The 26918-nt window shown below is 46.1% G+C and overlaps 1 protein-coding gene across 1 annotated transcript in view; it reads right to left on the bottom strand.

Moving 5' to 3' along the window:
- Positions 1 to 4470: 4470 nt before the first annotated feature.
- ATP10A (ATPase phospholipid transporting 10A (putative)) overlaps positions 4471 to 26918 on the bottom strand; it is a 175285-nt gene continuing 152837 nt past the window's right edge. The window contains 10 exon segments of the mRNA XM_027083251.1: positions 4471 to 5261; positions 5264 to 5778; positions 5923 to 6110; positions 6543 to 6647; positions 6726 to 6806; positions 8775 to 8975; positions 13280 to 13405; positions 16562 to 16638; positions 19145 to 19472; positions 25211 to 25395. Coding sequence (XP_026939052.1) covers positions 5119 to 5261; positions 5264 to 5778; positions 5923 to 6110; positions 6543 to 6647; positions 6726 to 6806; positions 8775 to 8975; positions 13280 to 13405; positions 16562 to 16638; positions 19145 to 19472; positions 25211 to 25395 — 1949 coding nt within the window. The 3' untranslated portion in view covers positions 4471 to 5118.

Below are 26918 nucleotides of genomic sequence, written 5' to 3'. Positions count from 1 at the left end.
CTAGGAGGAAATTGCCTGTGCCTTCTCAAAGATACAAATGTTCTACCTGGTCTTCTCCAGGAACACTTATCTCCACCATCTTTTAAAATACAAATTTTGCAAAAGGGGGTAATTTAGAACATGACTTGTCAAGGATAAATAGAAATCCTAAGTGTCTTTTCTGTAAACATTAGTAAAAGGAGTTTAGCCATCTAGACAGGTGACCTTGATTTGTTTCATCTGCCAGAAGCCCAATTTGAATCCAATCTCTTCTGTAAATGATGGGTTTTACATATTTGTACCTGACTCATGGCTGAAATTGTGAGACAGGAGCTATGAGGTTTTTGTTTGTACCTATCTATATATGTGTTATAGATGTATGGTACTGCCAAAATTCATAAAACAGCTCTATTTAATTGGCTTTTAAAATTAAGTGTTTATATAAATACTCATAAATGTGAAGAAAACCAGCCAAATGAATTTCAGGTTCACATGATCTGGGAAATATTCAGTACTGAACGGATATCTGGTATTAAAGCTAGCTTAAGTTTGTTGGTTTAATTAATATAGACACGTCTTTAGAGTCATCAATATTAAGTATAATACCTCTTCTGTTGTACCTAGGTTTACTGAAGGTCAAGTTTATGTTATTCCTATAGCAAATTTGTCAGTAAGAAAATTAACTCGATGTGAAAAAAACTTTTAAGGCAAGTAAGATGTATGTCTTCAATGAAAGAAGGTGTGAGGAATAAAAAAAAATACTGAAAAGAGTTGTGCATGATCAGGATTTTCTAAGATTGGATTAAATTTAGTTGGGCAAATGGATTTTGTTGGGAGTAGGCTGAGGCAAGACTGGATTTGGTTTCTCCCTGCAAAGTTTTCTTGAAATGCTGCTTTTGATAACAGATTATGTAAATTTCTTTGCCTTTAAGTGAACTGTTTTTGCTTTTGAGACCTCTTTTAACTTTGGTTAAGGAGTAAGTATTGTCTCACAGTGACCTATGATGGTATTTGACCAAGTATTTTAAAACTTTTTGACAAACTCACCAAAGATCAAATTTTAATTAGTTCTTTTGATTTACAGCTAACTTTGGGATGCTTTAGAGGGCCCCTGAGGCATCTCAAAGAAAAATACTTAACTAAGATTATTTGGTATGTTAAGTTAAATGTAATCATTCCTAATTCTGGTTATTGTAACCAAGTTTCTTTATCAATTACACTGTAATCAGAGGTTTAATCATGCCTTTTAAGTGTTCTGTCATTTATAGATGGCTATTTTTGTACTCTGATGCTGTTACAAAAAGTGCTTCATCATCAAGAAGATTCATAGGAAGGCTAAGGAAACAGTCACAACAGTTCCATATCAAGATGATGGCTGTACGAGGATTCCAGCCCATACCAACTTAAAACAAGGAGCTGTCCTGTCCCTGGGGTCCCTAGATCAAGCATCTAGAGATTTTTACTCCCTGACAGGCAGGATCGATCCCCCTACTCAGCCTTGAAGCAGTTACAGAGATGGACCGTTGCCCCTCTACTTCCCAGAAGAATATAGGAGTAAAATCTCTGGGGAATGAAAGAGGAGGAAAGGGGGCAGGGTACAACATTTAAAAGAATGGCATAGCCATCGAGGACATTAACTGGTTAGAAACAACTAGGTCCAAGATGGCAGAAGATTTGACTTCCACTAGACCTTGAGCCTCATTATATGCTCATCATAATACATCAACTAAATGATACACCCACCAGTGCCATGACAGTTTCCAGGCTGACCATAAAAGGTCAAAAAGTGGACGGTGGCCCAATTCCTGGAAATCCCTGTCCCTTCCCCAAAATAGTTAGACTAATCCTCCCACTCATTAGCCTATGAAATTACCCAGCCCATAAAAACTAACCACCACATATTTCAGGGCCTCTCGCCTTCTGAGATGGCCCACACTCCATCTGTGGAGTGTTTCTCTCTAAATAAATCCACTTCTTACCTATCACTTTGTCTCTCACTGAATTCTTTCTGCCATGAGACATAAAAAACCTGAGCTTCACTAAGTCCTGAGATCAGGTGTGTGATTTCAATTAAAAGACAGTGGGTTCAAGTCCCAACCTGGGTTTTGGCTGGGTTTGAGTCTGGCCCACGGGTTCAAGTCCCATCTGAGGTGCACGGTTTCAATACGTGTAAGTAATTATAATTTGGTCTCTAATTCCAATATTCATTCTTTTTAAAAGTTCATGTCTTATTGCATTACCCAGAAGTTCCAAAAAATATTAAATAATACTGGGTTATAACAAGCAACTTTCCTTTATCTCTGATTCTAACAGGAATGCCTTTAGTGTTTCAGCATAAACATTAGTTCTTGGGGTCACCACACATTTCCTGAGTGCATTCTAAGAGCTAGGTTCTATGCTACTGCCAAGGGTATAAGGTGAAGAGGACACAGATCTGACCGCCAAGAACTTAAAATTGGTTTTGTATAATGTCATATACTTAGTCCATCCATTTTGTCACCAAGAGCAGAGGCAGCCTTCTTTATTTTGGATTTGTAATTAGGATTGAGTGATGTGACATGTACTTCCCAGGGTTCTTTTGAGATAATCATGGAGTTCATCTCTGTAGTATGTTCATTTGAGATCAAACTTAGCTGCGTGTGATAATATTATTGTAGGCTTCTATAAATATTCTTCATCCTTTGGGCAGCTAACTGCCAATGCCCTTTATGATGCTTTTTTCTCTGAAATGGGCTTGGTAGGCATATTCACAAAGCCACTTCCTGGATCATTCCATTTCCCAAGAGAAAGTATGTATGGAAGAAAGATGTCTTTGGAAAGAAGGTAGATTGTGAGTGCAGGAAAATCTGGAAGCTGGGGCATTTTGAATTCTCAGATACTCAGGTAAATAGGTGTCTAGTTCTTCTTGTACTTTGTACTAACAACCATTACCTTAATTCAGGAAATGATAGAGCTGTGTATCTTCCCAGGGAAATTCTTTTCATATGTGTTGCTCCAAGAAAACATGAGGTAATCTCAGGCATGGGGGGAGGGGGTGGGCTAGGACAGCACCACTTTCAGTCCTGGGCATTGCTGGCTGCTGAAGCCCCTCCACTCCTTCTTCTCTCTTGCCCCACTAACAGGACCCAGATATTCCTGAGTATCCACTCATGCAGCCCAGTTACTTGGAGGGAAGCTGACCTTTCTCAGCTCCAACCTGGAGCCTGTCAGGACATTCTCACAATTTTCCAGTAACTGGTTTAAGGCTGTCCTGCAACTGCATGAGGTCAAGGAAACCAAGACTCTGCTCAGGATGTGGAGAGTGACACCCTCTCTCTCCTCTGGAGCATGATGTGAGCACATGTCCTGGGATGGTTCCAGTCATGTCATTACCAAGAACAGAGCCAGCCTTGGGATCAAGCTGATCCCAGAAAGCTGAGTGCAGGGAGAAAGGGGAAAGCCCAGGTCTGAGTTGCATGTTCAATTGCCCTGGAGCCCACCTTCTCCCTGGCCTTGCAGACATGAGGCCTGCCGTCCCTTTCCATCTGACCAGATGAGGTGCATCTTCTGTCACATGCAATGAGCCACACACGCCGGGTAACCAGCCATTATTGCTGGCATGCTGTGCTCAGAAACTTCTTAGTCCTGAGATCCTCCGACCTCTGCACATTGCTGCTCCGGGGACAGGCAGCCACAGGAGTCCTCAGCAGGAGCACACCCTGCTCACTTCACATCCCCAGGCTGAGCAAGCAGGCAACTCACAATGGCTGGCAAAGTTAAAGAGAGGGTTCTGAAGAGCAAATGCTATACAACTGCCTTGGATTCTTATAATCTTTTCTTTCTCTTTTTCTCTGTTTAGAGACAGAAGTAATGACTCATAAGACAAAAACCTAAAGACCCCAGCCTCTTGGTGCAGGGAGCTGGTGTAGCCTATGTCACAGTGTCCCAATGTGCAGCTTGCATGTCTCCCAGCTGTTTCCTCCACAGGGTCTAAAAGGATTTGCCATGAGGAAGTGCCCTGGAGTACTCAGAATATGTTCTGTCAGTGTAACCGAGCAGGACCCTACGGGGTCTTCCCAGGACAGACCCCTCCCCCATATTCTCTGCTATAGCTCCTCTCTGAAGTACCTAGATGATAGTATCTGATGCATATTTCCTGAGTTTTCCAGATGCTGGTACCACCACCAGAAGGAAGAAATTAATGCTTGATGATCGTGAGCCCTGAGGATTGATCACCATCAGAGAATTGTGCACAGCTGATCACAGACCCTGGCATGTCCCTCTCTCACCTGGCCTTTAAAAATGCTTTGTTGAAACCCTTTGAGGAGTTTGGGGTATTTTTGAGCACGCGCTACCCGTTCTTGCTTAGCCCTGCAATGAGCTTTTCTCTGATCCAAACTCTGATGTTTTGGTTTGTTTGGCCTCACTGTGCGCCAAGCACATGAACTTGCATTTGGTAACATTAGGTCACGTATTAATAATACCACACAACAGTGGCAACCCCAAACGTTCTCTTTGCAAAGTGAAGGTTGTTTATTGCTTGTTATGATTTTAACAGGCGAGACCCTACATAGGAACTATAATACCTACAGGTGGTCTTTACCAAATGCCTGCATAGAGTAGAATGTTGGAATGAATTTCGTGTGTGTGTGTGTGTGTGTATGTGTGTTTTCCCAGAGTTCTCACTTTCCCTTTCCTGGTGAAGCAGAGTCCACCCTCCCAGTGGTGGGATTGAGAGACAGACAGTGGGGATCTCTGCTGGGGCCGTGTGCGTGCCTGTCACCTCCCCTCACATCGTCCACACCCGCCCAGGGTTCACTGTGCTCACACGCATTTCCACTAGGGGAAAGCAAACATCACACGTGTTGAAGAAAACCGATCAGACTGCATTTTCTTATAAAATGAGATGAAAAAATAAATCTAAACCCACCTCTCAAGTGTCGCTCTTCTTTAAACTTTTATATATGATAAAGCTCTTATTTTTCTTTTCAATATACTCTAGTTAGAAATTTTAAAAAATAAACTTTCTTTTTTGGTACCTTTCATTTCCTGTGTTAGCCTTGGAAATATATAAAATACATCTCACTAGAACTCTTCTGTGCAAATAATAAACATAAATAATATTAACATCTATGTTATAAAAAAAGCATTTTGAGGTTTTCACCGCTGCCACCGCCAGCTGTAATCCCTGGAAGGAGGTCCTAGAAGTAGTCCGTGGTCTGCCCACTCAAGCCTCGCAGGTCCTGGTCTGGCTGCGGGGGGCTGGGTAGGAACTCGCCGTCCCGCCTGTCCATCTGTAAACCACTTCGGGAGAACTGTAGGACACTTCCCAGCCCGCTGACCAGAGAGAGGGAGGAAATCCAGTTGAGTGAGCTGAGGCTGGGCAGGCTGAAGATGGACGACAGGGCAGCTGCCCTGCTGGCACTTGTGGGTTTCATCTTGGAGTCCCCTGGACAGCCTTCCGGGATCACCTTCCCTGGTGAGGAGGACCCTGGGGTCTGGCTGCCCAGCCCTTCCAGCAGTGTGTCCTCCCTCAGAGACATGCCCATGTCCACCACGCTGGGCTCCCCGCTGGCCTCTGGAGAGCAGGACGACTGCTGTGCATGCCAAAACACCTGCGAGCTACAGTCCTGGGAGAAGGACCCCGAGGCACTGATGCTCCTCTGTTCTGACGGTTCCGTCCTCGGTTCTCCTGGGAGGTGTCCCTGAGCAAAGGTCTCTTTGGGAGCCCTGAGTTTCCTGGGGGACCTTCTAACCAACTGGCGTCCCAGCTGCAGTTGGGTGGGGAAAAGGCTCCTCTGCAGGGCTTTGAAAAACAATCTGGAAAGAACATATAGAACACAGTCAGCTATTGCTGCAGTGGGGCCTTTGAGCTTCTGAGACATGAACGGTACAGGAACACAACAAAGGAGAATGCTGTCAGAGCCCACGTGGGACCCAAAGGCCACTGTCCCTGATACCCACCTGGGCAGCAGCGCGGCGACGGGTGCTATGAGACAAATGAAGTAAAACACAGGGTCGCCCATTAACGTCTGCATGGTCCAATAGGGGTTGGATGGAGGGTAGCACATTGCACAGGAAGCATTATAAATCAAAGCCACAGTGAAAAATAAAAGTATACTGAAGCCACAAGCCATCCAGTTGAGCCAGGTCTGAGGGGGAAAAAGAAAGGGCTTTTATCTCAACAAAAATGCACTGGTCCTCTGCAAGTGGAGGATGTAAGAGGGCGTAGTGGGAACAGGGTGGTCGGTGGGGCATGGAGCCTTGAGAACTGGTGGACCGGCCTGAACACAAGTGGCGAGATGGAAGTCAGGTGCCAAGGGAAGGACAGGGAAGGAGAGCTGGGGTGGAGGGGCTCAGGCAGGCAGGAGCCCAGCACTGCCCGGGACAAGTGCTGCTCCCACACCCTGGGCTTGCGTGTGCATGGCCGGCCTGTGCATCTGCTTTTGTTCTCATCACAGTGAGGCCAGCTTTGCAGTCCCCCCCAGCCCCCAACTCAAATCTCTGCTCAATCTCACAGAATGTGCACGGAAGTAAGCAGATCGCAGACCAGCCCCCTTCTGGATCAGGCCCACAACTCTCACCCAGGTCTTGGTTTCTATACCCAGGTGCAGGAGGAAGGTGAACAGCGCGATGGCGGTGATGGGGGTCCCCCAGGTGAACATGTCTGTGTCTGAGTCGTGGTAGGCCTGAAAGACAGCGAGGTCCTGTGTCTGTGTGTCGCCAGATAAAGCTGGTGGGAAAGGCTGGGCCGGGTGCCAACTTACCAGGTAGGGAATGAAAAAACACACCAGGCTCTGGAAGGCAGCATCAGCCATGTTCAACCAGAACGTACGAGGCCGATATTCCTGAGACACAAAAACAAGCACGGAGATTACAGGAAAGGCCTCATCTCTTCAAATGGTTTTCCGTCACCTACGGGGGCCATGAAGGCACAAGTCAAGCACCCCAGGGACACCTGCTAATTCAGGACTTTGGAGAGGGAGATCCTGGAGTGTGGAGGACTGGTGAAAAAACACTACAGAAAGGCCTACAGGGGCACATGGGGCTGAGTAATTCACTGCGAGCATTTGTGCCCACAAGGCCTGCTACAGCATTCTCAGTCAACAGCAGAAAGATGAAAATGCTTTCTAAATCCCATAAGGAATTTCCCTAGACAGGGACTAGTGCATGAAATTCCGGCATCTGCCCCAACCTGAGCCGCCTACTTTGTCAGGGCTTTGCTTCCCTCCGTTGGGGGACCCGCTAGAATATTTCTTAAAAGTGAGTTATTTTAAAATTAGATCATGGGTGTTTCCTAATGTTAAAATCAAAAAGCTGTCTACCATGGGCAAAAAATGACTTTGAAACAGACTAATCAAGTCTTCCTTATCTGGATGCCCCAATCTGTATCTGGCACTGCGGAGTTCTGAGCTGCTGGTGCCAGCACTGGCCCGCAGGACGCAGGACGCAGGACGCGCAGAGCAGGCAGGATGAGCGTTTACTGAGCACTTACGAAAGCCAGGCCCTCCTGGTTTGTCCCCAGGACAAACTCCCTGTGGCCACCTAGGACGTGAGGCCTGGCTGAGTGCAAGAGCTCCCTCACGTGACAGGTGACAAGCGGAGGCCCTCCTCATCTACCTGACCCTAAGCAGCCCTCTACCTACCCCAGGCTGCCTGTGGGGAAGTCCACTCTTCAGTAAATCAGTTCCGAATGAGAGACCATTGTGGGATATGCGGGGATCCGTTCCCTGGGCACTCATATAATAATTCCAACCAGCCCAAGAGAAGCACTCACAGGGCTTTCTTTAATGGCCAGCTAGGAACAGCTGGTAATTAGCACGTCAATCTATGTGATGTATTGATGTAAACATGTATTTTACATCATCTGTTTGTGTTCACTTGTTCTTCCCAGGGTTTCCCTAAGGGTTTATTTTCCCATTAATCCCCATTCAAAGGAAATCACATTTCTTTGGGGGTGTTTTAGAAAAATCTCTGCTCTGCCTGCAGTCATCCCACGTGACTTGGATTCCAAACGGGCTTTCCTTGGGCTCCTGGAGTAAAGACAGTTTTCACCTCAGTATACTTTTTAAAAAATCTTTTTTTTTTTTTTCAAAAAGCTTTATGTAAATTGATATACAAAAACCACACACTTTAAATGTACACATTTCGATGGGTTTGGGCACATACATACACCCCTGATACCATCACCACAACCAATCAACCCTCTACTTAAATAAATGCATTGCAGTCAAGAGACAGAATTCTTTGTTTTCCTCCCACTGGTCAGATTCTAGAATTTTAACTGTTTGTTCCACAGTGTCCATTTTTTTCTTGGAAGATTTTATTTTATTTTTTAAATTTTATTGGAGTACAGTTGATGTATGATGTTGTGTTAGTTTCAGGTGTACAGCAAAGTGATTTACTTATACGTATATATATTCTTTTTCAGATTCTTTACCCATATAGGTTATTACAGAATATTGAGTAGAGTTCCCTGTGCTATACAGTAGGTCCTTGTTGGTTCTCTATTTTATATATGGTAGTGTGTGTATGTTAATCCCAAGCTCCTAATTTATCCCTCCCCGCCAATGTTTCCCCTTTGGTAACTATAAGTTTGTCTTCGAAATCTGAGAGTCTGTTTCTGTTTTGTAAATAAGTGCATTTATATCATTTTTAAAAATTGGACTCTACATGAGTGATATCATATGATATTTGTTTTTCTCTGTCTGCCCAGGGTGTCCATTTAAAGGCAGGTGTGGGGACCTGAACTTTCCAGGAGCTGGATGTGGAGCGTGGAGGGCCAGGAGATGGGGTGGGGGGAAGGGGAGCTTCACCTCCATGTTCTGGCCGCTCTTGTAGAGCTGTGGCTTGGTCAGCAGCACGTCAGCCGGCACGTCCTTGTCCAGCACCCCAGTCACAAGCTGGGGAAGCGATGAGAAGAGCAGATTAAAGAAGATCAGATACCACTGGTCAATCATGGCGGATGCAGAGAAGCCACAGTAAAACTGGAACCAAAACAGGAGGCCCACGAACATCTGCGATCAAGGGAAGAGTGGGAACAAGCAATTCTCAGCTGCCCTGCAGAATCTTGTCCAAGGGAGCTGAGGGCTTTGCAGAGTCTGACTGTAAAGACTGAATTTATAGGCAGAAATTGTCTCCAAAGACAGTCCTCACTTTGGTGCCCTCTGTCTCTCCCTCCCCCTTCTCCTCCCTCCTCGATCCCTCGAGCATCAAAGACCAGCATTGGAAGCTGGGAATTCCCACCAACAGCCCTTGGAGGGATGGAGTCTTGGGCCCAAATGCCACAGATCATAAGAGAAAACAAAACAAAGGTCTGGCAGGGTCTAGGGTGGCTCCCCTCTCAAGAGGGTTACCCATCATGAGGTTTCTTTCCTTGTGCTCCTCTCTGTGGCACTAAACCAAACCTACCTGGGCTACACCCTGGATCCTGCCTCCCTCTTTTAATGAGGAACAGTGTGCAATTATTGACTCGCATGGAGGGGAGGACACACACAAGCATGGCGGTAAAGTTGATGGTGACACCAACATCACTGCCTTGACTGAGCCCTGGTATCTGCTGGGCACTCTGTTGGTGAGTGAGCTACAGGCATTATCGCTGGTCCCTACAGCTATGCTGAACAGGAAAGTGAGGTCCAGAGAGGTGGAAAAGCCTCCTCCCATGCGCAGTAGGAGCTGGGTGGACCTCTTCCCACTATTACTTGATCACTGAACATCCATGGCCTGATGTTTTATGGGGCGCATGGAAGGTTAGCAATTGCAAAGCATTCCTACACTTATTAGCTGTGCAACCTGGCACAGACCATTTAGCCCCTCTCTGCCTCAGTGACCTTGTCCGTGAAATAGGCACACCAATGGTACGTAGCTGTGGGGTTGTGGTGAAGATTAATGACTAATGCACCTTCAAGTACTCACAAGAGCTTCCTGCACGCTGAGATGCTCATCAGTGCTTTGTGGTCGTTACTGTCGGCAGGACGGCTATTTCCTTTGTTTGAGGCTCAAGCAGGGCCAGTGTGCTCACCTCATTTAGAGGAAAGTAAACTGAGGTCCAAGATGTCAAACGACTGGACTATGGTCATTGTATGAGTAACAAACCCAACTTGTTCAACCACTCGTGGCCTGGAGGAGCCATGGTGGAAGAACATTCTCTGCTGTGCACTGCATACAACGGCCTGGGTGTGGGCTCTGGAGCTGCCGCTGTGCACATTTCTGACCTTGACACAGTCACTTAACCTCTCTGAGCTCGGGTTTCCTGACCTGAAAATGGCTTGTTCCAAAGATCAGAAAAAATGATAGTCTACACTGATATCACCTCTAATGACACAGATCCTCCAGGACTTGTTTTAATCTATGACTTAATGCAACTTTTCCCCTCCATCCTGAAAACTGACAAACTTGGCTTTTTCATTGACTTTCTTCCCTTTTTCACACCCACGCCTGCTTTTCTTTCTCCCACCTCCTCAGGCACAGCCTAATGACTCATCAGTGAGCAAGTGGAGTCAGACAAAGAGGAGGAAAAGTACTTAGATACCTGAGACTTTTTTTTTTTTTTTACTGCAGTACCCAAAAGCCTTCTCCCCAAACCACTGTTGCTATGGAAAGTTTTCTTCTCTGCTCCTTACTGGAAGGAAGGCCAACTTATTCCTAAAACTAATGAATTTCTCACTTTGGGAGGCAGAGTGATTATCCTCGAATTTCTCAAGTAGATTAAGTACTTGTTAACAGAGGCCTTGCATCTTATACAGAATAAAAACAGGGACCCCTTCTCGTTCCTTGTCCCCTCCGTGAGGACAGATTCACCGTGGCAGGCAGGAGCCAGTGACCATTGCAGGCGGCCACTCTGGGCCTCGTCTGCAACTGAAATATTGAATGCCATCCCCTCAATCTGAGAACTTTTCATTAGGAATTACAGAGAGCAGAGTTCAATTCACGTGTTCCATTTTGTTTTGTTTTCAGATAAAGAAAACAAAATCCACAGAAGGCAAATAACTCGCTCCAGATTGCACAGCTAATGAACTAAAGAAACGGGGCTAGGATTCCACCCTGCCCAGCCCCGCTCACCTTTACTCAAAGCACCCTCCTACACCCTTGGGAGCTGGGACCCTCCAGGTTTGCAACTGTGTGCTTGGTGGGGAGGGGGGGTGCTAGGGAAGCAACGCCACGCAGTCAGTAAAAAGGGAGTGATCTGACAAGGACAGGGACAGCACGGCACATCCTTGTGTGGATTGAGTCCCAGGCAGAACCCAATCTCAATTTATTTCCAAGACCCAACTTATAAAATTAGACATGCCATGATTGGTCCTGAATATCTGTATTAATTTGCTATAAGAAATTTCAGAATAATGGGTGAGAGTGAGGAGGTGGGAGATGGGAAAAGAAAGGTGGGTCTAAGCGTCTGGAACAAACTATAAGAACATGCACAAGAGCTGTCCTGATGGTAGTTCAGAGTGAACATGGAGATTTAAAATGGAATTAGAAATAAACAAATAAACCTTTTAATTTATTTGATTTTGTTTCAGAAGACTACAGGATGATCTTGACTTTGGAGCTGTGGATTTCAGCAGGGTAGGTTTATGGGACTACTCGGCAGAGTCAGTTACCCCAAGAGTTTATTTACTTTGTCTCCTTGTTTGTACATTCAACCACAAGCTATCAGAGGCAAGACGGACAAGTAGCAATCCAGCAACTTCTCAGCAGAACGTCTATACCTCACTTACAAGTAGGGTAGGGTCTTGAAATGGCCATGTGGTCCAGCCTGGAGGACTATGGCTGCCATACAGCTGTCTGCCAAGGACACAGTAGTGAAAGAACTAAGATTTAAATGTTCGGGTCAACAGGGAATGGACCAGGGCCCTGGATCAGAGTCCCTGGAGAGACAGAATTGTCCTGAGCCAGCCAGGTCTGGGAATGCCCTAACTGAAGGGTCAACTACAGACTGAGCTGGCCAGAGAGGGTGCCTGCTGGCATCCCCTTCCCACTGGCCCAGGGTGGGCGCATTTTTTTACCGATAGTTTCTACTTTATTAAATCTGGACCCCAAAGCTTCAATGCCATAATTGCTATATCAAAGCCCATTTGTATCTGAATAAACAATTTTCTATGAAATCAGTTTAGGTCACAATCAAATTTTTATCACTTCACATGCTTCATTCACTGGTTCTGAACAATCTTTCCTTTTTAAAAAAAATTAATTAATGTTGGGGGTGCATTGGGTCTTTGTTGCTGCGTGCGGGCTTTCTCTAGTTGTGGTGAGCAGGGGCTACTCTTCGTTGCAGTGCACAGACTTCTCATTGAGGTGGCTTCTCTTGTTGCAGAACATGGGCTCTAGGCGTGTGGGTTTCAGTAGTTGTGGCACGCGGGCTCCAGTAGTTGTGGCTCGCGGGCTCTACAGCACAGGCTCAGTAGCTGTGGCACACGGGCTTAGTTGCTCCGCAGCATGTAGGATCTTCCCAGACCAGGGCTCGAACCCGTGTCCTTTGCATTGGCAGGTGGATTCTTAACCACAGCACCACCAGGGAAGTCCCTGGACAGTCCATGTTAATCTTGGATTTACAAGTGAAATTATTTTATTTGCATATTTATTGAGACGGTGCAGTGGACTAGGTGTTGTAGTAGAGTGTAGTAAGTTGTAGTAGAGCGTCAATGTCTAGTGTGGAAGTACCCTGAATAGAAAACTATGGTAAAATGTGACGATGCCTATTGTTGACAAATACAGAAGCAACAATGCAGCCATAGGAGTATGTATATTCATGTCGGCCAGGGGAACGAGGAAAGGCTTCTCGAAGACTGCTCAGTATCAGGATCAAAGCCTGGCTGAGTCCTCGCATGCTGACCCAGGACTGCCAATCACACTCCTGCTTATCTTCTGATCCCCTGCCTGCTCTGGAGAGAGCACCAATCAGAGCACTGCTGTCTGTGGGCACCTCGGCAGACCACTCCTTAGAGACTAAGGGACAGAGTGGTCAAGGGCTTGGAAGCTGGAGTCAGATGGATGGGGGCTGAATGCAGCCTCAGCCACTCACTGGCTGATGATCTCATGCAAACCCCTGGACCTCGTGGTCACTCTACTTCTTATTATAAAGCTCCAAGTGGATGTTCTCCTTGGATCTACCTGTTTCTATCCTCAGAGGTGCAGGTGAGTTAAGACTTCTGACCCTGCAGGGTACAACGCCAGGCCAGGCCTGGGGAAAATCCACAAAGGTCAAGGAGGGTGGGACCAATGGGAGGCTGTGGGGTAGCCCTCCGGCCACGTTCAGGTGATGGTCCTGTGAATCTCAGGCCTTTCACGTCAAAAATCCTTGACTCTGGCACCAAATACGTACTGTGTTTTTGTAGAAGAAGTACAGCACCATGTTGGCAAGTCGGGAATAGCACCAGTGTCCATGAACGATCAAGAGCCTCTCGAGGTATCGGAATTTGGGCACCGCAAAGTCGCTGGCCATCACTGCCTTGAAAGGGAGAGAGTTCCCGTTACTGGTGCCCCTTCACTGCGCCTAATGTCTGTCTCATCTCCCCCCAAACACAAGGCACAAAATGGACGGAGAAATCCAGTCTGAGCTGGCTGTACCACTGTCTCCCTGATGAATGCCTGCATTTAAGAAAAATCCAATCTAAACAACACTCTAGTTTAGGGATATCACCCTAGAGGACTCATTTAAGATTTCAAATATATGTAATGATGGATTTTTAAAGTTTTTGCTTTTTCTTTTCCATGCTTTCTTTTCCATACATTTCTGCTTATCTTTGAGGGTTATTCCACACAAAAATGTTAAGTCTGCTTTTCAAATTTTATGGACTTCCTTAAACAACACCTGGAAAAGAGTAGGTGATGATGTTGTCCCATCTGTGCAACAGAATAACATCGTTGTGCATGACAGAAAAGAATGAAGCCTTAGAATGTCTGCTTTCTGAACCCAAACACAAGGATCTGAAAGCAAATAATGTCTTTACTCCTCTTCCTGTCAACATGTAGGAGTCAAGGGTTTTGTGCAGCTTTTCTACCTTCCTTCATTTATTCCATGATTCATCCCCTCAAAAATCATGTATTAAGACCCTCCAGTTGCCAGGCATAGACTTGGAGACAGACACCATCACACAGGGTCCCTGTCCTCAATGGAGTCAGTCTAAAAACTCAAAGGGTTGTTAAACAGAGTTAAGGAGAGGCCCAGGGGGTCTTTGAGAAGCAGCCCCGACCCTTGAAAACTGCAGATAGACCCTTCCTTCCAGGCCTTACCTGCTTCTCCAGCCTTTGGCCACAACTTTCCACCTCCACACCCCAAACACACTGCTTGTTCCTCCATCAAGGGAGCCTCCCCAATGCTCCCAGCTGGGTTAGAGCCTCCCATCACATCCTCAACAGGGAAACTAGTTTTCTCTTTCACAGCACTCACTACAATTATGACTACTGGTGTAAGTTTAAAATACTTCTCTGTCTTCCCTCTCTGGACTTTCTGAACATCCCATGAGAGCTAGGATGGTAGATGTTGTGATCACCCTGCAGCCCTAGTTCCCAGTCAGTGCTTGGCCCATGAGGCACTCAACAAACATCGTTGACCAGAAGACTCTACAAAGACTGAGCACCTAAGAGCTACAGAATCTCCTTGGTCCCCTCTGTCTCTCTGCCCTGGACACCCTTCCCACCTTGGCTGAGCTGGGGAGCTGCAATCACCCTCACTCTTCCTCAGGGATGCAGCTTGGACTCCTTGGGTCCCTGTGGCCACAGCGCCCCACAAAGTTCATCTCCCAGAGAGCTCTGCACAATGTCCCTTTGCTTATCAGACTGACTAACATGCAAACAGGGCCACATTCCCCTGGGTAACCTGAGCCCTTAGAGCAGTAAGAAAAGGTGTCCAGTCTTACTGCCATCTTACATAATGTGCCCTTAAAAAAGAAGTATAGCTTTAAACAATACAGAAGCATCCAGTAACACCCCACGCAGAAGTCACGTCCACTCAAAGCCAAGTCTCAATACAGCTTGGCTGATCCCCACACCTCTTTCATGACCCCTCTGGCTCCTGCCCTGAGGCCATGCAGTGGGGGCAGCTCACGGCCCTCCTCACCCACATGCTCAACCTTAGAGACTCTGATATAAAGTGGATTCACTGGGTGCATTTCTCTGCATATGTGGTTTACAAGCACTGCCCTGGGTAGCTTTTCACTCTAGGAAATGAATGCAAAGGAGGCAATGCTGAAAAAATCAGAAGGAATTAACTATTTTGTTCATTCATTCAACAGATGTGTTTTGAGCTTCCCGCATGTACATGGCACCATGAAGAGGCACGGATGAGTCCAAGCTGGGCTCTATTTTCAATTTCATGGAGGAAGGAAAATGTACAATAAGGTAACACAAGTCAGAGGACGGGCAGTAGGAGAGTAAGAAGATGCTGAGGATGGGCCCAAGATGGAGCGACCGTGCTTCTGGCTCAGGACTTTCCATCTTACTGCGATTTCAGTGTCAAGTGAGAAAATCAACAAGCCTGCACAAGCATGGCACACGAGAGTTCAATAGCTAATTACTGAATGAATGCATCAATGAGATCAACCAATGACCAGTGACCAACATGCTGATTTTTAAAAGAAGACAACTGGATAGATTGTTCCTGAAAGTCTCCACCAAGTTAAAAAATACTGTGACTCAAAGTTAATCAAATGTTGGCAATTGTTGTAATGTTACATCCAAAAGAAGTACATCTTTTTCCTTTTAGATTTGTTTTTTTGATGTGGACCATTTTTTTAAAAGCCTTTATTGAATTTGTTACAATATTACTTCTGTTTTGTTTTCGGTTTTTTTGGCCATGAGCCATGTGTGATCTTAGCTCCCCGACCAGGGATCGAACCCACACCCCCTGCGTTGGAAGGCGAAATCTTAACCACTGGACCGCCAGGGAAGTCCCAAGAAGTACTTTTTTTTTTTTTTTTTTTTGCGGCATGCAGGCCTCTCACTGTTGTGGTCTCTCCCGTTGCGGAGCACAGGCTCCGGACGCACAGGCCCAGCGGCCATGGCTCACGGGCCCAGCTGCTCCGCGGCATGTGGGATCCTCCAGGACCGGGGCACAAACCCGCGTCCCCTGCATCGGCAGGTAGACTCTCAACCACTGTGCCACCAAGGAAGCCCAAGAAGTACATTTTTAATGAACTCATTTGTTCATCGTCTGGATCACATGTCAGGAACCAACACAGTGGCAAATGAAAAATGCAGAAATAAATTTTCACATGAGCAAGGATGGCTGCACTCCACCTTTATAGTGACACCAGGATACAACAGTCCTACAGCAAAGTCCATTCTTCAAATGGTATCACTAATGTTCAGGAGCAGTAAAAAATGCCTTTGAGGGACGAACCACTGACAGCCAGAGAAAGGCGATGACTCACCATGCCTCGCTCCATCCCACCTTTTCACAGAAATACACTAATAGACACATTCACTGCACATGGCTTCATAAACATGAAGAGCTGGTCTCCTACCACTGGCTTAGCAGAAGGAGAGCACCAGTTGTACTGAAGTCCAACCCTTTAGCTCTGCGGCACAGAGCCCACAAGAAGGCCAGCACAGCTCACAGTGTGAGGACCCCTTGGTCACCCAGGACAGCCCCTTTGGTCTTTACCTGCATGCCCTCCTGGCCTGAGAGTCCCACGCCCACGTCTGCCACCTGGATCATGCTGACGTCATTGGCTCCATCTCCTAGAAACAGCACGGGCAGGAAGAATCATTTGAGTTGAGATGCACAGAATCAAATCAGCTTGATGGATCTTCCTGGGTTCTCTGTAAGCTGGGTCCTGTGAAGGGTCCTGGGGAGGAGTGAGGAAGAGGCAGTGCAGAGTCTGCCTTGGGGGAGCCAAGTTATGCAGCCAGAAAGAGCCTAGTGGGAGGCTTGCACCCACCAGCCACACCAGGAGGTATTTCCAAGCGGTGGCCAGCGTGTCCCTTTCTAGTTAGTACACGTTCCAAGCTACTGGCTCATACACCAATAGAGCCCTTCACGTGGCATCCAGCACAGAGAGAGATATGACCACCACCTTCATTGCTGTTTCCTGAACCACTCCAGACTTTGTCACATGTCAGTCAAGGCTACTCCAATTCATACTCAGGTGAGTGGTTTTCTAAACTGAACGAAGGAGGTTAAACTCTGCCCAAACAAACTGTGGAGCTCTTTTTGTACATCAGTGTCCAGCTAACTCATTAGCTACTGTGCCCACCCTTGGGCTCTTTGAGCATGTGATAAAGGAGACCGTCTACTTATTCAGTCACAGAAAATGTGTAGGAATATAGGGTATAGGTCAGAGCTCTGGACACCTTTAGGGAAAGGCAAGCAGACTTAAAGTCATTGTCATTCAGTGATAGTGACCGTTCTTGGAACAAGGCAGCAGAAGGGCCCACATCACCGAGTACCTCCCAAATTTCAAATATGCAAAAAGTGTAGCTACATAAAGTCAGAGTATCTCAGACCATGGCTATAGGACATCTCTCCCTTGTGATTCCTCTGTTCTTTATTGCACTGGGCCCAACACATGGGTGATGAGTCAATATTTGTCAAATTGAAATTCTGTGAAGCAATAACCTCTGCAGTTTTTTCCAGAATGTCCCATTCAAAATGAGATATGTAGACAATGATGTTCTCTGGATTATTAGCTGCTGGATGCCCAGGACTAGGTCATATCCATGCTTTAATTCATAGAAAGAAATGAACTAAAGTTGATTGGTCCTTACTTTCCCTTTCCCTTTTGAGTTTCTATTTTGTTTTTTTCTTTTCTTTCTAACCAGCCAAGCTCTACCTCCGTTTTCCTAAATGAGTGCCACACATCAGTGATTCAGTGGCTGAGCAGGCACTGACCAGGCAGTGAAAATGTGCTTTATCATTCAGGTCTTACACCAGCCCCGCTGGGGGGCACTGTCCTCATGTTACACAGGAGCAAAGTTATCGGTAAGGGTGCAGACCCAGCCTGCAGACTCCTCAGCTTCTCCCTCCAACACTTGCTCAGAGAGCCCTAAAGGCCTCTCCAGGCACATGAGGGCAAAGGTGGTCCTGAGACAGCCTCCCTGAGGAGGGGCCACAGAAGAGCTGCCTGTCTTAGCCTGAACCAAGGGGCCACAGATGAACACACACTCACTCCCCTTAGCAGATACCATGGCCCTGGGGATGTGCAGGGCCGTCTCCATGACGACCATGCTAAGGCCATCCCCCACGGACTGGGCTCAACACCGGCCTCAACTATCCTGATGAGGTGTCCTGTATGACAGGGCTGCAATCCCTACGTCATCAAGGAGGGGCTGTCACAGACCTTTTGTAGAAAATACAGTAACTATTACTGATTGGTGAGGATGCTTTATTTCAGAGCCAACTCTCACCCCGGTGTTCATTCTATATGCAGGGAAAACAAACTGTTTGATATCGATATCGGGGGATCCCGGGGATCATATCATCTCTTTTCCTGGGCTACCTGCAGTCTCTCCCATCCCTCACCAGCAGGTGGCGCTGCCAAGTCCCTGAACCTCACTGGAGGCTGGACCTGTATCAGACGTGGGGACACTCCCCTGGGGGAGACAGGTGAGCACCGTACAGCACGGAACAGGGGCCGAGAAGGCTCTCCAGACCAACAGTCTGCAAGGAAAAACCACCATTAGATGCACAGTCCTTAAGGAAATGACGCAAAATTTAGCAACTATTCAGACCTTAGGAGGGTAGATGCTTGTCTTGAAACAAAGTTCAGCAGACAAGAAGCGATGGAAATTCTGATCACCATGGAGTCGCTGGGTCGTGCAGCATGATGAAGCCTTGGACTCCAGGCGGCTCACGGCCATCAGAAGCACCTGTAAAGGGCCTTCTTCCTAAGTTGGCCTGGGGTCGTGCTTAGTGTGCTGGGCTCCACTGTGGCCGAGGCTGCTGGACAGTAGTCTTCTGTCGCCCAGGAGACAGTAATAAGCTCCATCTTCTTCAACCACCATTGAATTACTGACTTCCTAATATGTAGCTATATCTGTTGCTAGTACATTTTGTGGCTTTCAAATCCAAGCTTTATATTTGGAACAAGCTGCCTGTTTCATTGTACCAGGTGTGATTTTATAAATAGAAAAAAGAGCAAGGAAGCGTTTTCCCATCCTATGGCATAGCGTAGAAGGGGCAGGAAATTCAAGATGCTTTGACAGGAAGCAGCTGCAGAGGTGGGGGCTGTTCGGCCTGGATACTTGCCTATGGCCAGAGTCATGGCCTTGAGCTTGCTCCTGACCAGCTTCACCACCATGCTCTTCTGCAGGGGAGTCGAGCGACAACAAAGGACAGACCGGCACTGCTTAGCAAGGAAGAGGAATTTGTCCTCCAGGTTTTTCTCGAGGGCGTAGGCCAGACTTCTCCCATCGATCACAAGGCTGGGGCTGGGGCCAGACATGGCAGCTGCAGAGGGCGGGCAGAGCGGGGAGAAGCCCACGCTCACGCCACCAGCGGTCTTGTCGGCAGCACTGTGGGGGCTCCTGGACTGCACATAGTGTAGGCACTGGTCCAGCAGGGCTGCGCACGCCTCCTGAAATGGACACGAGAGGATGGTGCAGGTCACTCGGCCGCATCACAGACCAGGCTACCTGCACAACACATCTGAGAATCTCCAGGGACCCAGGCTGCAGGCTCTGCCCAAGAGGTGGCTCTCCTGGGCCTGGGAAGTCAGTAGAAGTAGATGACTTTCAACATGAAAGGATTTGAGTTGGTTTAGGGTTCCTATAAGACTCTACTTGATTCCATTATACTGTGTAGAGGTTAGGACAAAGCATTTTCACTTTGGGAGGCCTGGCCAGACTGGCTAGCTGCTGGCTAGTTAGGCTATGGGAGCTTTCCAGGCACTTCCCCATGGTCCTCAGAGGCCCTTACTCAGCCCTTCTTGTTTCCTAGTGAGGTACCAACAAAAGCTTCTGTTGTGATTAGCTCTGAAAGAAGAGTACTCAGTGTCTCCCTAAGCTCAGGAAAATGAAGTTTAAAAAAAAGCCTAATTACTGAGGGTTGGAATTGGCAGTGCCCTTCCAAAGCTGTATCTGAGTTCCAGAAAGAATAGGGAAACTTCCTGGGGAACCTGCAAGGTCAGGGGACAGAGGCGTAGGAAGGAAAAGTGTTTCCAAGAACGAACACACTCCAGGGAACTCAAGTGGTTCCTGGTCCTCCACGGATGGCCACGGATGGACAGTAGCCCACAGGTTAGTGAGCAGCTTCCTACAATGCACTGTGGGAATCCAGGTGTGTCCGACAAGCACTTAACTGAGGACCTTTTATATCGAGGAAAGTGAGTGAGACTGGAGAAAAGAAGACCAAGAAGACGAAGCTGTTGGCCCTGAGTGATGGGCAAGCAGCCGGACACACACACACACACATACCCATGACCACAGCAAGTCACTGACAAGCATGTGCAACATGTCCCTGGATACAGGAAGGGGCAGACTTGCTTCCAGGCAGGGCTGGGAGTGGTGGTGACCGGGAAGGCCTTGCAGAGAATGCGGGACCTCATTGCAGGAATACCATGGATGCCCTGGTCCTAGCACAAGGCACTGACAAGGTAGGATGGAGCAAGCATGCCCTGCCTCCCCTACAGGTGCAGCTGTGGCACCTGGACAGATTCATAGAGCCACTTTGAGTACTCAGAGTAAACAGCAGCTGTCAGGCTGGGGAAGAAGACTGGCATTCTAAACACACTGAACTGCAAGGTTTCCACTGTCACTCTGGCAGGCCCTCACCTGGACCCAGGTGTCACGGAAGCTGGAGGTGGGCACCGAGGCTGGGACAGAGAAAGCTCCAGCTCTAGAAGCCCTCTACTTCTGGCTTGAGGAGAGGAAAAGAGAAGTTCCAATGCTTAGAGAAAATGGAGGAAACCCCATTTTTATTTATTTTTTCCTCTATTCTCTTGAACCCAGCCCCAGGCAATTTTGCTCTGTGGGCAGCAGTAGGAACAACAGTGGTAGCACAGCCATCTGTTGCTGGGGACTCTGAGGGAGGTGGTCCTTCCTTCCTATCAGAGCATCTGTGGCCCTAGGACAGCAAGGCAACGGCTGCCCTCCTTTCTGTCTGTCCTGCCACCACTTGGCCCTGGAAGTCGGTGCAGAAGTACAAAGCAGATCAAGGTAACTCAAACCCCAGCTTTCATGCCAGAGGGAGTCCCAGAGAATCAGAAAGTACTGGAAAAATTGTGAGGAGGGGGTAGCTTGGCAAAAATGTGAGACAGATTCTAACAGCTTGGCAAAGGCCAAACAAGACTGACATTGAAATCAACACCCCAAGGCTGTTCAGAGCCTGCAGCCTGCACCCAAGAGGACTGATATCCTGCCTTAAAAAAATCCACATACTCCAAATTTAAAATGACCAGAGTGCCATTCAAAATACCCACAACATAACTCCAAATTTATCAGCATATAAAGAGCTAGGAAATTCTCAGTGCCTGTGGTAAAAGACAATCAACAGAAGCCAATGTCAAGATGACACACATACTGGAATTACTTGACAACGACTCTGAAGCAGCCATTATAAAAGTGTTCCAAGAAGTAAGAAAAAATTCTAAAAATGAATAGAAAGGAAGTCTCAGCAAAAAACAGATATATAGAGGAATCAAATAAAAATTTTAGAACACCCAAAACACATTAACGAAAATGAAAAGCTCACTGGATTCCACTTATGTGTCCATCATTGGATTATATAAATAATTTACATAATTTCTCTGTGCTCAGTGAGGGGGATTATAACCCCCACACTCTCTAAGTGTGAGCTGTGCACAGTGACTTCCTTCCAGAGAGGACAGTGTGAGAATTAGTTTATGGGGGAGAAACCTGACAAAATTAACATCCACAGTGATACATCATGTTGATAGAATGTACTCTTGATATGATGTGATGAAATGATGAAAATGGCCCTTTGTCTGTGGTCTTCTTCCCCAAAACTCATAACTTTAATGATGAGAAAGATATCAGACAAATTCCCATATAAAGACATTCTAGGAAACACCTGAATGTATCTATCCTCAAAACTGTCAAGGTCATCAAAAATGAAGAAAGTTTGAGAAACTGTTATAGCCAGTAAGAGCCTAAGGAGACATGACGACTAAATGTAATGTGGATCCTGCGGACTACCCTGGTGGTGGTCCAGTGGTTAAGAATCCTCCTTCCAATGCAGGGGATGTGGGATCGATCCCTGGTCAGAAAACTAACATCCCACATGCCGTGGGACAATGAAGCCCGTGCACCACAACTACTGGCCCATGCGCTCTAGAGCCCATGCGCCACAACTAGAGAGCCTGCGTGCCGCAACTACTGAGCCCGCACACTCTAGAGCCCAAGCACCACAACCAGAGAGAAGCCTGTGTGCTGCAATGAAGAGCCTGTGTGCTGCAACTAAGACCCGATGCAGCCAAATAAATAAATTGATTTAAAGAAAATGTAATGTGGGTCTTCAATGAGATTCTGGAAAACAGAAAGGACATTAGGTAAAAATTAAGGCAATCTGAATACAGCACAGATTTTAGTAAGTAACTGTATATCAATACCATATTAAAAATTGTAAAGATGTTAATAATAGGCAAAATTATGTATAGGTGAAACAGTACTATCTTCACAATTTTTTTGTAAATCTAAAACCATTCTATATAAAAAGTTTATTTTTAGAAAAACACTAAATGGGCTCAATAGAAGAATGGAGATAACAGAAGAAAAAATCAGTGACCTCAAAGACAGATCAAGAGAAATTATCCAATTTGAATAAGAAAGAAAAAAAAATTGAAAACTGAAGAGCACCTGCGGGACCCTTGAGAAAATAACGAAAGACCCAATATTCATGTCATCAGTCTTACAGAAGAAGAGGAGAAAGTGCAGTGCAGAAAAAGTATCTGATGAAATAATAGCTGAAAACTTACCAAATCTGGTGAAAGACATAACCCCACAAATTAAAGAATCTTAGCAAATCCCAGATTATAAATCAAAAGAAATCCATGCCCAAACACGTCGTAATGAAACTACTTAAAATTATAGACAAAGAAAAACATAGGAAAGCAGCCAGATATAAATGATTCATTAGCTATGGGGTAATAATGATTCAAATGACTGTTGATTTCTCACTAGGTACCACAGAAAAATAAAGACATTATCTGATGAAGAAAAGCAAGAGCATTTGCCACCAGTGGACCTACTCTAAAAATTAGATAAAGGAAGTTCTTCCTAGAGAAGGGAAATTGTGCCACAAGGAACCTGAAACAACAGAAATGGAAGAAGAGCAACAGAAGTTGTAAATAAAATTTAATTTATGTAAATATAATTTATTTTAACTAAATATAATGGACCATTCTTTTCCTCTTGATTTCTTTAAAATATGCTTTTAGATTGAAAGCAAAAAATATAATATCTGATGAGGATTTCAATTTATGCAGTTGTAATATATGACACTATCAGTGTTAGGGGGAAGAGTAAGGGGCACGTGGAGTGGTAAGATTTCTTCATCCCACTGATTCTAAGTAGACTGTGACAACTTAAGTATGCACAGTGCAATCCTAGAAAATACACTAAAAAAGCTAAGTGATGTTGAAACATAAGAGACAAATTAAAATGAAATACTAAAAAATGTTCAAATAACCCCAAAGAAGGTAGAAAAAGGAATGGAGGAACAAAAAACAGAGAATAATAAGAAAACAAAAGATAAAATAGTAGACTTGAATCCAAACATATTGATAATTATAATAAATGTAAATGATCTAAGCATACCAATTAAAAGGGACTGTCTGAATATATGAAAACATGACCTATCTACCAAAAAAACCATAAACAAACAAAAAAACCTCACCTCATTTCAAATGTAATGCTACAGGTAGATTAAAAACTAACGGATCAAACAAGGTATGCCATGCAAACAGAAATCAGAATAGCTGGAGTAGCTATTTGGGGCCAGAGTAAATTATTTCAGGCTTTTCAGATCATTCAGTCTCTGTGGCAACTACTCAAAACTGCCATTATAGCATGAAAACAGCCAAAGATTGTATATAAAAACATGGGGAAGGCTGTGTTCAAATAAAACTCTACAGAAGCAGGTGGTAGGTTGGATTTGACCCATAGGCCACAGTTTGCTGACCCCTATTATAGAAAAATTGAACCATACCATCTCTCAACTGGATCTAATTGATATACCAGGCAACAACACAGCAGAACACACATCCTTTTCATATGCATATGAACATTCACCAAGATAGACCATACCCTGGGTCATTAAAAAAATTAATATGAAAGAATTAAAATCATAAAAAGCATATTCTATGACGATAATGGATAGAAATCAATAAAATAGGTTTCAAATAGAAATCAGTAACAGAAAGAAAATAGGAAAACTCCAAACACTTGGAAATTAAACAAAACACTGCCTATTTTAAGACATTTAAAAACCCACAGGACAGCATGGTATTGGTGAAGGGACAGACACACAGATCAATGGAACAGAATAGAAAGTCTAGAAATAGACCCACACAAATAGGACCAATTGATTTTCAACAAAGGTGTAAAGACAATTTAGTGGAAAAAAGACTGTCCACAAACGGTGCCTGAATAATGTGGAAAAATGCAGTTTGATGTAAACCTCACACCTTAGACAAAATTCTACACAAAAAAGATTGTGTTTAAAGCTGAGATGCTAAACTATAAAAGTTTTAGAAGAAAATAAAGGAGAAATCCTTGTGATTAGGCACATCTTAAGTGTGACACCTAGAGCATGATCCATAAAAGTTAGACTTTGTCATCTGCTGGAGGAGATGTTCCAAGGGAGAGTCAGTCACTCGAGGAATCAGAGCCCTGGCCAGGGCCTATAGGAAGAGATCCACCCTCCACACTTGGGGATTTCAGTCAATAGATGTGACAAATGAAAACCCACATGCCACTGGGGCATCCGTGAGACCACACATGCCATCCTGAGGACACCAAGGCAGAATGGACTGCTGCCCTGGCTCCATGTGACCTCATGAAAAACACTCTCTGATACTGCTGGCTGGAAAGTATATCAGGAAAAAGCGGGTTGAACTTTGCTTTATAAAGCTCAGATGCGTGTTCCTAAGAAATCCCAGCAAATCCCACATCTTCCAAGACTATGACAAGCACGTTCTGATTGCCAGAAACACAACACAGGTGCAAACAGAGCAGAGGGCAAAGGCCCGCCTCACAGCGGCTGCCAGAAATGGAAGGCATTCTTTCCTGCTCTGCTCTGGGGCTGGTGGGGTGTGAGGCTGCCCAGGCAGAGCGGGTCTCCCCGACATCCACCCACCTGGGATTCGGCGTTCAGGGTGATGACTTCCTCGTCGTGGTCCAGCAGTTTGCATGCGTAAGCGATGTTAATGGCTGTTTCCTGTTTGTCACCAGTGAGAACCCAAATCTGCAGGCCTGCTTGACGCAATTTAGCAATGGTTTCAGGGACTCCGTCCTGCAGGCGGTCTTCAATCCCAGTGGCACCTGGTCAAAGGTACAACAGTGTGGGTAAGCCCCCTGCTCATGCGCCCCGACCTTGACCGGCATGAATGCCTCACTCCAACACAGCAGAGGTGCTGGCCCCACCCTGCAGACTGGGCCCTGCTGTGGTCCATCTTATCTGGAAGCATTCGGGTGATTCCTCATTCAGGACATGGGGGCACCTTCACTAGCTCTCGATTCCACATGGTAGGGATACCTGGGAGGCACTGAACATAATTCTCTGGACGTACAACAGAGCACCTCCAATGCTTTCTAACATGCAGACAACTTTTAACTTTACAGATAGCTTGGAAACGAAGCTTGTGGGGAGATGGTGGGAGTGACCATATTCTGAGGGATGAAAAGTTTTAAAACTTATCCATCCTAGGGCTTCCCTGGTGGCGCAGTGGTTGAGAGTCCGCCTGCTGATGCAGGGGAGGCGGGTTCGTGCCCCGGTCTGGGAAGGTCCCACATGTTGTGGAGCAGCTGGGCCCGTGGGCCATGGCCGCTGAGCCTGCGAGTCCGGAGCCTGTACTCTGCAACGGAAGAGGCCCGCGTACCGCAAAAAAAAAAAAAACGTATCCATCCCACAGATAGCTTCTGGTGAATGACACCCACAGTGCTTGCTCTCAACAATGCTTACCATTAGCTGTCGATCAGCAACATTATCCTGAATGTTTTTTCCACAAAAATAATGATTAAGGGGCAGATTTTCCCATGCAGGTCTCAGTATATTGGGAAAAATATACTACTCAATGCAGAAAAGTGTCCTCTAGGCCAGCCTGTTTTTCCCTCCATTTCCAACTTGGTGAGATGGTCTCACCTTCCTTCTAGATGTGCAGCATTGCCTGAGGCCTCCTTGTCAGCCTTGTCTTTCTCTTTTATGCATGCTGCTCCCTGTGCTGGGATGCTGTTATAGACTGAATGTTTGTGTCCCCCCTAAAAATTCATAGGTTGATGCCCTAACCCCCAAGGTAATAGCATTAGGAGGTGGGGCCTTTGGGAGGTGATTAGGTCATGAAGGTGGAACCCTCATGAATGGGATTTGTGCCCTCACAGCAAAAGACACAAGGGAGATGACTTCTCGCCACTGTGCGAGGATGCAGAAGGAAGGCAGCCATCTGCAAACCAGGAAGACAGCCCTTATCAGGAACCAAACTGGCCAGCACTTTGACCTGAGACTTCCAGCTTCCAGAACTGTTGAGAAATAAATGTCTGCTGTTTAAGCCACCTTGTCTATGGAAGTTTTGTTCAAGCAGCCTGAAATGACTAAGAGAGACACCATTTCCTTTTCTCTGCCTTGAATGGGTGAGGTGGCAGGTGCGGGGAGGAAGGAGTCAAGGTAAAACACACGTACAAAAAGTGCACATTTCTTAAGTATACCCTTTGATGCACTTTCACAAATCACACAGCTGTGTAGTCAGCCCTGAGCTCAGGAAACAGTTTCACCAATTCCCCAGAAGCCCCCCTCAGGGGCAATTGGTTGTCTTCTCTCTTCCATCTCATGCAGCCTGTGTGGGGTGTTG

The sequence above is a fragment of the Aethalodelphis obliquidens genome, unplaced genomic scaffold, assembly GCF_003676395.1.
Source record: "Aethalodelphis obliquidens isolate GAN/ISIS:26980383/991018 unplaced genomic scaffold, ASM367639v1 scaffold49, whole genome shotgun sequence".
Taxonomy (NCBI): domain Eukaryota; kingdom Metazoa; phylum Chordata; class Mammalia; order Artiodactyla; family Delphinidae; genus Aethalodelphis; species Aethalodelphis obliquidens.
The sequence above is the reverse complement of the archived record's forward strand: the minus strand, read 5'-3'. Positions and strand labels throughout refer to the sequence as shown.